Source organism: Ursus maritimus, unplaced genomic scaffold, assembly GCF_017311325.1.
Source record: "Ursus maritimus isolate PB19 unplaced genomic scaffold, ASM1731132v1 scaffold_27, whole genome shotgun sequence".
Classification (NCBI taxonomy): Eukaryota; Metazoa; Chordata; class Mammalia; order Carnivora; family Ursidae; genus Ursus; species Ursus maritimus.
The window spans coordinates 20,864,973-20,877,047 of NW_024425230.1; the positions used below are offsets into that span (position 1 = coordinate 20,864,973).

At 56.2% G+C, this 12,075-nt stretch overlaps 1 protein-coding gene and 1 long non-coding RNA gene across 2 annotated transcripts; one reads left to right on the top strand and one right to left on the bottom strand.

Moving 5' to 3' along the window:
* Window positions 1-282: 282 nt before the first annotated feature.
* Window positions 283-6,784, bottom strand: LOC103660184. The gene is made up of 4 exons (XR_567722.2): window positions 6,697-6,784; window positions 1,467-1,551; window positions 884-995; window positions 283-457 (listed from the first exon to the last, which is right to left on the bottom strand). It is a non-coding gene; the product is annotated as an uncharacterized LOC103660184 (long non-coding RNA).
* MESP2 (mesoderm posterior bHLH transcription factor 2) lies at window positions 6,703-9,065 on the top strand. The gene is made up of 2 exons (XM_008687845.2): window positions 6,703-7,623; window positions 8,481-9,065. Exons 1-2 carry the CDS (start codon window positions 6,769-6,771, stop codon window positions 8,748-8,750), a joined length of 1,125 nt encoding a protein of 374 aa, XP_008686067.2. The 5' UTR covers window positions 6,703-6,768; the 3' UTR covers window positions 8,751-9,065.
* Window positions 9,066-12,075: the final 3,010 nt, after the last annotated feature.

A 12,075-nucleotide genomic window follows, 5' to 3' on the forward strand; every position in this document is an offset into this window, starting at 1 on the left:
GAAGACCGGGCGGTCGTGAGGCCCTGTCAGACTGACCTTGCCCTGTTGGCTTCAGTCTCTGGGCCTCCTGGTGACACTGATGGCACTCTGCTGGGCAGGGCCTTGTTATGCACCAGCCCCCAGAGCCAGGAGAGGGGCCTAACGGGCCGGTGGATTCGGAACTCCTGTCCTCCCTCACTCCCCCCTCCCCCACGCCAAACCCCCAGGACACAGGCCCTACCTCTTCCCTGGGCCTCCCAGGGTGGGGACCTGCAGCCTCCCACCCCCACCCCAGAGAAACTTTCTGGGGTTTCTGAGAGGACCTGCTGCTGGACTGTTTTGGAGGCCCCCGAACACCCTCGTTCCCAAGTCGACACCTTCTGCCCTGGGGGAGGTGGCCTTGTGTCAACAGGCAGAGAGGAGGTGTGAAGGCAGCCACAGTGGCCAAGGCGGAGGCTGGGCTGGCCCTTGCTGCTCCCTGGTAATGAGAATACCACACAGCTGCTGTAGCCCCCGTGTGCCCAGCCTCTCCTTCCCTCCCGTGTTCCCACAGCCTGACCACCCCCAGGGCCTGGAAGGCACCCAAGGGGGAGGGAGGCAAAGAAGACCTAGAGGGCAGAGGCCAGGCCTTCACCTGCCTCCAGGTCCTTGGGCCTGCTCCCAGGGGCCCTGCACTGCCTGCCCAGGGAGAAAGAGCGGGTGGAGGCTTCCAGGAGCGGGGCTGGGGCCTATGCTGAGTCACCAAGAGCAGGATGGGCCCCGTCACCGGCCTGCCACAGCCTCTCGCAGGGCCAGAGCTGACTGAGCACGCTCAGGGTCCAACCTGGGGCTCGGCCTTTCTCATCTGACTGCCGGCCTGGGACAAAGTCCGGGGCAGTCGCTAGGGGAGGATGAGTTTCCTCACCTGGATGAAAGGATCACCGTCAGCTGACTGGGGCCACACTGGCAAGCTGAGGCAAGGGTCGTGGTCACCTTATGGTTCCAGCCTACACACGAGGAGGCCAGCTGAGCCAGGGCTTCAGGTACAGAGAACAGGGGTGAGAGTGTCAGGGGTGCTGAGGCACCTGGGAGGCCTCGTTGTGCACCCCAGCCCAGCCCAAGACGGCCTGAAGGGGCCCCGTGGCTCCTCGCACTGACACTGCCCAGAGCCTGGAGGCGGCTGCCCCATCCTCTCCCTGATTCTTGGCCTGGCTCTGAAGGTACCTCAGGGGTCCTCACGTCCAACCCCCTCGTTTTATGGGGCCAGCTCCTGCCTGTGCCTAGTGTGTACTCGTTTGCCGCTTCTTGATCACCTCCACAAACAGACCATTCACTCCCTCATAAGACAGCCCTTCCAATATCAGGAAGTTCTTCAGTCTCCCTGGAGTATTCTCTTCTAGGCACCTGGAGACAACCATCAGATCCCGAAGTTTTTGTTTTGTGCACAAAACATCCCCGAGTCCTTTGACTATTTCTCTGGTGACCTGGCTTGAAGCCCTGTCACTTACCTTGCTCTCCTTGGCTAGGGCCTGTTTCCTTCCATCATGAATGGTGGCCCCCACATTTGACCACTTACTCTGGCAATGACCCATCCTGCAGAGGGAATAAGAGACTGTCACCTCCTTGGTGGAAGACCCCCTTTCCCCCCCATTTCTCACCAGTGGGATCACCTTTGTTTTCCACGCGTGCTGCTGGTTACCTGCCACCTGAGCCCAAACTAAAAGGGAGGACACGTGGAGCTCTGTTGATCCCACCTTATTAGATCTGGTAGGCTGTTCCAGCCCGTCAGCCTCTCTTTAGATCCTGGCTGTTACCCAATTCATTTGCTGCATTTGGACCCTACCCCAAATTGGATCAATTCATATCTCCATTCAAGATCGTAACGATGCCCCTGGTGAGGCTGGGAATAGAGCTGGAGGCACCACCATCGCAGGACACCTTCCTGCAGGTGAACACCCATCTGGGCATCCGTGGGAACACTGATCTGTTACGAACTCACGTACCTGTCACCCAGCTCACATGGCCCTATTTGTTGACAAGGATACCCTGGCACTTCTTTATTATGTGGACAGGAATTACATGTGGCTGTTCATACACACCCAAATGTCAATGACTTAGACAAACTGGTGATTTGTTTTCTCTCACATTAAAGAAACTCAGGGACAGACAGTCCTGGGCCAGTATGGTGCTTCCTTGCTGTCGCCAATGCCACAGGCTTCTGTCTGCTCCATCATCCCTAGTGGATGACTTCTGTCCTTGGGATGGCTTCAGTGTCACCAAATGGTTGCTGAAGCTCCAGCCATCACATTTCCTGGGAAGAACATAAAAGGGGATAGAAACACGGGAGTGTACCTCTCTGCTTTAAAGAGCTTTCCTAGAAGCCCCAACCAATATTTCTGCTAACATCTCATTGGCCATTCCATGAGCAAAAGAGGCTGGGAAATGTTTTCTAGCTGGGCCTATTGCCACCCACAAAACACAGTCCTGTTATCAAAAAAGATGTAAGAATAAAGGCTGTCACAGATGCTGTGTGTGTGCGCAACTAGAAGGGTCTGCCAGACTCGTGAACATTCCACTGACCCTGTTTCCCTGACTGAACCACCACCTCCTCCCATCACAGGAAGCAGGGGGTGAACCCGGTGCCAGTGGCCTGCTGAGGCCCAGAAGTTAATCACCTTATCTAACAGCATACAGCTGTGGCTGTCCCTCCTTTTAACAGGAGAGTCAGATGAGGAAGAGAGGAGAGCCCAGCTTGTTCACCAAGCACCTGGGGCTCGTTCCCACATAGAGGGAGGAATGCTTGAGGGTCCCAGAGCAAGCTGGACAAGCACCTGGGCCAGGACCCAGCCTGCCAGGAGAAGCAGGTTCAGACCCTCCATTTCCTAGCCTTGGCTGGGCTGGTGGGCTCTGGCTCCGGCTCTAGGCATCTGGGCTCTCCTGTTCCCTCTGCGTTGTAGCTGTGGTGACCGCTGCCACAGGCCAGGGGCTGGAGCGCCCTGCTGAGGATGACCCCCATGCTGGGTCCACGGAGGAAAAGGTGGAGGAGGGGGATAGGGCGGGATGTGCCAGGCCTGCTGCTGGAGTCTCAGGAATGGAAGGAATCACCTTCTTCAAGGGCCAAGATGAAAAGATACCAGCCCCCTTTCCCCCCAACCTAGTCCTTTACCTACTTCATTCTGCTGCCCCTGAACTCGCTGTAAGCAAGACTTACAAACGCAGGCTCTAAGCCTATGCTAAGCACTATGCCATGCACCATCTTTACGTATTCCAACAATCACCCTGGAAATCAGAATCCCCCACTTCACAGATGAGAAAACAGATGCTGAGTAAGTTGTCCAGTTTCTCATGGCTCATGAGGGGTGGAGCTGGGACTCTAAACCCAGGTCAGTCCCATTCCATGGCCCAGCCTCCTCACCATCCAGTGACACCACCTCCCTGTGCTAAGTGGAGGCCCAGTGTGGGGATTCACTTTGGGATCCCCCCCCCAGGTGAATGGGGCTGGCAGACAGTGTGTCCCTGTGCTTCCAGAACCTGGCTGAAGGGCCTGGCGAAGAGCCAGGGCCCCACCTTCCAGAACTCATGCTCTGGCATCCCAGTCAGTCTGAGACCTGGGCTCTGGGGCTAGCCGAAACCAAGAGAGGAGGCCAGGCTATCCTAGAGAGGAAAGGAGAGTAAGCAGGGCCCTGTGCTGGAGGGGGATTCCCATTATTCACCAAATCCTTTCACAGGAAATCCCTCCAGGCTGGCTCTAAGGATAATTCTGAATTTTTGGACCCTTCCTGGAGATCGTGAGGCCATTCCACCTCTCCAGGTCTACCTCCTGTGCACAAGGCAATGCCATTTGGCAAAAACTAAACACAGACTAAAGATGCATCAGGAAAGTGCTAGAAAATACTATAGGGGTGAGTCAGAACACTCAGTATCAACAGCACATTAATCTGAAACTTCAGAATCCAGATCAAGAAACATACAAGAAACCTGACGGATTTTTGCTTACCACTGTCAGTTACATGTAAATCAATTCTGAGACAGTACAGCCACGAGTTCAACCTAAAGAGTGTAGGATCGACTGTTTTCCAAGTCCTCACTGCCCTTAGGAAAAAGTTGGGTTTGTTTTGTTTTGACTTGGTTTAAATCCTTTTAAGTCACGAAATACTACATAACTGCCTGTTTCTTTCCAGAGAAAGCTTATTTGGATTCAAGGCCACCGTTAAGTGAGTCACCTTCTTTTTGTGCCGTGGACACATCAGAAACTCCCCCTCCTTATTCACGGCAGCTCGGGTAAACTAAACAGGGGTTGCCCTGACCGACGTTGTTCAATGCCAATTATTCCTTCATCATCACGTTAGACTGGTGACTTGGGGCATATTTTCTCTGATATTTTAAAAAATAAGTACTGAGCAGAAAGTGATGTCATCTCCTCATTGAAGGTTTGTCTGCACCTCCTGCCACTTTTTTCCAGTTAACACGATCTGCTCTAATGTTTGTATAACGTTTAAACGTTCATCCATTTACATCACCTATGACCCTCTACGAGTCAGCTAAGTGTCTCCTGATGGGGCGTGCTCTAAGACACACTGCTGAATTAAAGAGACCTAGTGACAAGGCACCCGGGTGGCTCAGTCAGCTAAGCGTCCAACTCTTGACTTCGGCTCAGGTCATGATCTCAGGGTCGTGAGATCGAGCCTCTTGTCAGGCTTGGTGCTGGGCGTGGAGCCTGCTTGGGATTCTCCCTCTGCCTCCCCCCAACACCTCCATCAGGCTCCCTGCTTAGCGGGGAGTCTGCTTCTCCCTCTGCCTCTGCCCCCCTCCCGCACCGTGCGCTTTCGTGCTCTCTCACATAAATAAAACCTTAAGAAAAAAAAAGCAACTTACAAATAGGCTGCAGTGTTACCTCATTTACATACGTCCCTGTGGACGTGTGGCTAAGTCTGGAGGGGCACATGACAACCTGAGGGCTGCTACCTTTGCTGAGGGGTTTCAGGGACCCCAGGTTTACTTGAAATGCTCCCATTGCTGCCAAAGAGAATGTATTAGTTATGTAATTTGTGTAACTAAATGTTTATTTTTAGGAAGAGCCACAAGTACTACAAGGCCATTATTTATCACTTCAAGCTGATACAGGCCAATCTATCCCAGAAACATCATCATGTTGACCTTTCGTTACTGATTGCTCTTTTTTTTTCCCCCCACGTCACACTTCTGCTCCAAGGTCCATCTGGCAATCCAACTTCTTAGCCTGGCCCTTTTCAAGCTCTGCCCCAGCTTTCCACAACAGCACCCCCACACACTGTTCCGGAAGCCCCTTAGCATGTCCCACTGTCAGGCCTTTGCTTAAGCAGTTCCCACAGCCAGAATGCTCCCTACATGCCTCTCTCCTTAACCAAGTCCTACTCACGGTTCAAGGCCCAGCAGTGACCTCCCCAGCTCTGGGGCCAGAGCTCTACAGCCCGTGGCCCTCATGTGGCCCTTAGCTTCAGAGTTCAGCCCTTTCTTCGAAGATCACAAAGGACACCGATGCCTCCTTTAAACTGTAATCACTGCTGAGAAGAGCTTTACTATCTCCAAGTTTATACTATGAGACTATAATAACAGTCCCACGAATAGATATTATAATCATTATTCTTGTTTTATAGAGCACAAGCTCAGCCTCAGACAGGTTAAGGGCCCTGCCCAAGGGCACACAGCCAGTTAGTGGTGGAGCTACTAAATGTATAATGGCCTGTTTACTTGTCTCTCAGCACAAACCTGAAATGTCATGAGAGCCGAGACCACAACTAACTTGTTCTCGCTGGTGTGCCTGAACTTTACAGCCGCTAAATAAATACGAACTAAATGAGTAATGCCTACAGCATCTTGAAATGTCAGTACCTTCCTTATGAAATGATAGCAGCAACCATTTAGCTCACCTGCCAGGCCCAAACTGAATGGTTCCACGGATGGCTCCACTTAGTACCAGCAGCCATCCCAGGTGGTGGGTACTTTGGATTATTATTGCTATGGGATTGAAGGAAACTTGAGTCTCAGAGGAGTTAAGTGACTTGCCCCAGGTCACACAGCAAATAGACTCAGGCCTGCTTGGGGGCTCACCTTTCCCCATTTTCATCACCCACTGCTCCCTATCCCTCTTCTCCAGGCTGCTCTATTTTTCAGGGATGGAAACTATCTGTGGGTAGTGAGATGACTTTCCTCATGTCATTCAGCAAACCAGCAAGCATGGGTGCCAGGAGCAACCCAGGAAGGATGCACCTGTATGTCCCCCTACTTCCACCCCACCCCACAGCGCTGTGGGCAAATCCCTCAGGGCTTGTCTTGCCGACTTCTCCAGCACACCTGCAGACAGTGAGCGGAAGTTCTGGGCAAAGTTCCTCCCACCTCGGGGGGAGGGGTGCCGGTGATGAGAGAGGCGGCCACTCTTTGCATGGGTCCACTCTTCACATGAGGGAAGGCTATCCCTCAGGCGATGGCACTGCCCACCACTGTCGGGCTCCTGGGCACTCACCATGCCACGAGTCCGGGTGGGTGGGAACTCGGTGAGAAGCTTAGCAGCTCCATCCAGATGCGAATTGTCCCTCCCACACTTCCCGGGCTGCAGGGGCCTCCATTAGAGCCCCCGAGGAGTCAGAATCCACACCTCCGCAAATGGGCCCGCTTTCCCAAGGCCCCCCTGCCCAGGCCTTCCCTGGGCTCTGTGGGTTTTGACACCTCTCTGTAACCTGGCAGGGGGCCACCTCTCACCTTTGGTCCAGATAAAAGCTCAGGCCTGGAGGTGGCCAGCCCAGCCTCCCAGAGCCCGCAGCAGCCCCGGCGATGGCCCAGTCCCCTCCTCTGCACAGCCTCCTGGGCCACGACCACTGGATCTTGCCCCAGGGCTGGGGCTGGGCCAGCCACCCGGACTCCACGTCCCCGGCCTCCTCCTCATCGGACTCGTCGGGCTCTTGCCCCTGCGACGGCGCCCGCGGCCCCTCGCTGCCCGCGCTCCCGGCCCGCAGCGCCCGCGCCGCAGAGGCCGTCCCGACGGCGCCGGGAAGGGGCCGCAGCGGCCCAGCCGGCGGACAGCGGCAGAGCGCCAGCGAGCGCGAGAAGTTGCGCATGCGCACGCTCGCCCGCGCCCTGCACGAGCTGCGCCGCTTTCTGCCGCCGTCCGTGGCGCCCGCCGGCCAGAGCCTCACCAAGATCGAGACGCTGCGCCTGGCCATCCGCTACATCGGCCACCTGTCGGCCGTGCTGGGCCTCAGCGAGGAGAGCCTGCAGCGGCGGCGACGGCGGCGCAGCGACGGGGCAGTGTCTCGGGGCTGCCTGCTCTGCCCCGACGGCGGGTCCGCGCAGGCGCAAACGCAGACGCAGGTGCAGGTGCGCGCCCCCGGCCTGGATTCCGCCGGAGGCGCTGCCGCGTCGTGGGGGTCTCCGCCGGCCTGTCCCGCAGCCCTAGCGGCGCCCGAGCGCCTGGGGAGCAGGGTCCCCGACATGAATCCCTGGGTTACACCCCCTTACTGCCCTGGGATGCCGTCGCCCCCGCAGCTCTCCCAAGGGAGAGCCCCCGAGACGGCCCTTTGGACACCGCCGCAGGCCTGTTCCGGAATGCGGACGTCCCCAGAACCTAGGAACCAGGCCATACCCTGGACGCCGCCCCCCGCGACCCCGGAGCTGGCTGTAGTATACCAGGTATGCACGCAGTCCTGTGCAATTCACTTCCCTCGGGGTGGTCCCCACGTTCATTCGGAAATGGAGCGAGTGGGTAGGGTCGAGTCTGCAGAGAATCTCATGCTTTTTAGATCACGGTTTATCTAATCCAACCCAGTTAGGGGTAGAGAGAAGCTGAAGGGAGTATGGAGAGGAGCCTAACCTCCTTGGGGAAAGAGGTTCGGTCCCAGGTCATTAAGGCCACCACCACCTCTACTTAGAAGTCTTCGAAGCCACGTTAAAGAGGGGGAATCCTCAGACTTGCTCCAGAGGCAAGATGAAAGGTACCAAGAGCCACTGGCAGGGAATTTGCTCCAAGTGCTCCATTAAGGTTTGGGGGGAGGGAGACTGGCCAGCCCCAGGGGTGGGGACTTCCAGAGTAGACGGGCTTGGAGCTGGTGACCTTCCTGTTTCCTTTAAACTTCATTTGTTCATGAGGCCCATGAGTGAATGAATCATGGTCCATAAGAGCATATCCGTAACCAAAATTTACTGCTTGCTCACTGTTGGCCCAACACCGTTCTTGGCACTGATCATGTATTAACTCAGCCAGTCCTCCAGCAACTCTATGGAGTAGGTACTGCTATCATCAGCCCCATTTTACAGATGAGAAAACCAAATAAAAGAGGTTGAGTTCTTAAAACTAGTTAGTAGCAGAGGTGGGATTTGAACCCCCGGAGTGTATCTCCAGAGCAAGTGTTCACCACTTAGCTTCACTGCATCCATGGTGCCCAGGACTGTCCAGAAGCTGCCAGTCATGCTCCAGGAAGCGTCCAGGTTCAAGGTCTCAGGGCATCAGGCAGTGGCCCACTAACCAGCTGCTTTTGTCTCTCTTGCAGGGAATCTCTTTGTCTCCAGAGTCCTGTCTGTTGCCAGAAACCCCACCCCTCCTGTCCCGCCCAGCATGCCAGAGACTCCAGCCTCAGACCCAGTGGGGATGCTGGAACCATAGTGCAGAGGTGCTCCCCAGCTCAGAGGACCAGGGACCAGGCCCTGCCTTCCAGCTCAGTGACGAAAGCCCCTCCCAGAGTTCAGGCCTGCAGCTTAGTGGCTGCCCTGAACTTTGGCAAGAAGATTTGGAGGCGGCCCACCTGGGCATCTTCTACTAATAGCCTTGCCTGTCCCCTTGTGAGCCAGGAATCAGGCCTCTGGTGTGGAGTGTCCTCCTCGTTTGCTACTTGCTGTGGTCTTCAAGCTATTTTTAAGCCAAGGATCTCTTTTCCAAGTGATGTCTTTCACGGAGAGGCAGTGTCGGAAACAGAGTGGGTGGCCTCCCTGGCTGGAGTCAGGGCTGGGGGAGTGGCCTCCACTCCGAGACACCCCCCAGAATGACCAGTGCTCTGCAGAGCACTGGCTGAGCTGCGGCAAGGTGATGGCTGCTTGACCACAGAGTTGGCCAGGCTGGGACTGCTGGGAGAGTGGGTTCTGGGTGGGGGGAAGGGGAGAGAAGCCTGTACGCTTCGATTTTTGTACTTCTTTAAAAAACAACAAAAACGTTGGTTTGGTCTGTTTTTCTTCTATCAACCTGGGTTTTTATTGCCTCTGGAGAAGGATGAATGTACCCTCCTGCAGGGAACCGTCCTGCTGCTCTTCCCGGCCCCGGGTCTAGGCCTCCTGAGGTTGGTGTGTGCCCTCCCGTGCCACTGTGACACGTCTTCATCTGCAGGGGCTCCACTTGGCCTGCCGTGCGAGGTGGCACAGGTGGGGGTTAACGTTTGGGCCTGCGCGCTCGCCTCCGACCCAGCACCACTACCTCGTCCTTTCCTCTGCCTGCAGTCCCGCTGACCCGCAGGGCTCTTTCACAATTACGGGAAAGTGTTCTTGAAGGATGCGTGGTGGTTCGCTTCCACAAGTGAGGCCCAGCGTTATTTGTTTCTAGGGCTACCGTAAGAAAAGAGCACACATCAGGCGGCTTGGAGAACAGAAATACAATTTTCTCACAGTTCAGGAGGCTAGAGTCCAAGATCAGTGTCAGCCGGTTTAGTTTCTGCAGCCTCTCCCCCTGGCTTGCGGAAGGCCGCCTTCTCTCTGTGTCCTCACTTCCTTACGCCGCGCTCTGTGCGCCTGGCTTACTCACTGCTGGTAAGACTCCCAGTCATACTGGATTACGGACCCCTCCCATGGGACCTTTTACGTTCATTACCTCTTTAGAAGTGCCATCTCTGAACACATTCACGTTCTGAGGTCCTGGGGGTTAGAAATTCACCATGGATGTTGGGGGAACAGAGTTCAGCCCATAATACCCATAATGCCAGAGAGAAAACCCTCCCCAGCTAGCAGGGAGAATTAGAGGAAAGTAAGTGGTTAAAGCCCGGGTAGAGGATGGGAGTTTATATAAGGTACTTAGGGACCAGAGGGGATGTGACAGCCTGGTGGGAGGTGGGGCTGACAACACTTTCTTGAGTTACCCGATCCACATTAATGCTGCTGCATTGATTTATGCTGCCTTGAGTAAGAGTAAGGTACCTCTAGAATCTGGAGGAAAGAACGCCACCCGCGATCCGTTAACAATGGCCACCATGGGCTTGGGAGCCGACGGTGGTGGTGACTTCATTCTGTATATACTGACCTGGTTAGGGGAGAACTGCAGGATGTCGGGGGTGGGTACTGAAGGATGTTTGCCAAGAGGGGCGAGTGGAGAGTGACCCAGGCAGAAGAAACAGCGTGTCCAGAGCTGACAGAGGTGATGAATAGAGTGGGAAAAGGAGCTCATAGACAAAGTTGTGGGGATCCTGTATGGCCTCTTTCTCGGGTGCTGCGGAGGCACTAAAGGCAGGGAACGCGGAATGAGTCGGTCAGAGGCACAGGTGGTCCCTTCGGCTGCTTGGCAGCAATGCCGCTGTCACAGGGCAGGGCAGGAGAAGGAGGGGGAGGAAGGCCAGAGCACAAGCTGCCTGAGCACTCAGCCACACGCAGGGCCAGCCATCCGACCCGCTGCTGCGCCCGATGACATCAGGCAAGTCACTCCCTCTCTGTGCCTCAGTTTCCCCATCTCCCAAAAGAGGAACTGGCTTAGGTGCCCACTGAAGTGGCTTCTTCCCCAGCCTTCTAGGGTTCGGGATCTTACCCCAGGGCCTCCTGTCCCTAGGGGCTGCCAGCCACGCTGAAGGATAAGAAAACCTCACACAAGATTATATACAGCGAGGAGAGGGATATAGGGCATGACTGACCTGGGTGCACGTTCCACTCAGCTCTCGCTCACTGTATAGCTGGGCCAACTATGAAACCTCCTTGAACCTCAGTTTTCTTGGCTGTGAAATGGGGACAGTAACAGACCCTATCCTTCAGGGTTCTTAGGCTTGGCACTTAGTAATTGTTGAATGGGGCCACACCACCCCCCACTTCTTGCCCAACCCCAGGGCCTGCTTCCCCCCACCCCCCACCCCCGCTAGCCCCTGAGGGGTCAACCTGCCGCAGAGTGCTGGGCACAGAATGAGCAGCCCGAGTTCTAGTCCGCCCGGCTCTGTGTGCGACCTGGAGCGAGGCTCTGCCACCCGGTCTCTGGCTCTGGGTGCCCTCCCGGTATTCCCAGGGACCTGACACACAGGGCATTCCGTACGCCAGCCTTGTGAGCGTCCAGTGGTGCGAGCACACAACGTGTGGAAGCCACACACCTTGCCCCAGCTCCAGATGGAGGAGGCCTTCCACTCTGGGGAGCCTGCATCTCGTTCTAGCCCTACTGACTTAGCCTCCCTGCGCCTCAGTTTCCTTATCTGCAAAACTGAGATAAAAACAATCCTTATCTCCTGGGACTGTTGAGACCCAATGAGATAATGCGCATCAACACTTCGCCCAGCGCCAGGCACAGAGACTAGGATCCCCTCAGACTCTTCTCCCGGGAGGCCAGCTCTCTCCCAGGGACCCTGGCGGGGCTGGCCCCTCCCCCCGCGGGACCTCCTGAGGGGGCCTGCCCTCTGATCCCCAGAAGGTTAAGTGCCAGCCAGGGCTGCTGGGCACTGGCGACAGGAAGGGCTGGCCCAGAGGGGCTGGGCTGAGGGAAGCCTCCTGATTGGTGGAGAGACCCCACCCCATCACCGGGGATGGTCTCACCCCTTGGCCCGCCCCACCTTTGATGTAGGGACTGCAGTGGCGGGCTGAGGAGCCTTCCGGCCCCACCCCCACTTCTCCCAAGGGGGAACAGAGGCTGTGAGGAGAGCAGGCAGGCCAGGAGACAGGACTAAGCTTAACAACACCCAAATCTCCTCCCGCGTGGGGGGGGCAGTGCACCAGATGCCCCCTACGTGAATCTCCTTAGGTCCACACCCCAACCCTGTGATCCATCACCTTGATCCTGCAGATGAGGAAGCCAAGCCCAGGGGTTTGTGTCACTTGCCAAGAAACTGGCCAAGCTGTGATCTGACACCAGCCCCCTCTGGTCTCCGGGACTCCAGACCCAGCGGCTCCCTTGGAGGAGAGCCCCAAGGAGCCCCGTGG

Excerpts from the sequence above, each read along its gene's own strand:
- MESP2 (XM_008687845.2), top strand. The coding sequence starts at position 6,769 with ATGGCCCAGTCCCCTCCTCTGCACAGCCTCCTGGGCCACGACCACTGG. Across the intron at positions 7,624-8,480 it reads AGCTGGCTGTAGTATACCAG|GGAATCTCTTTGTCTCCAGA; the intron begins GTATGCACGCAG and ends TCTCTCTTGCAG.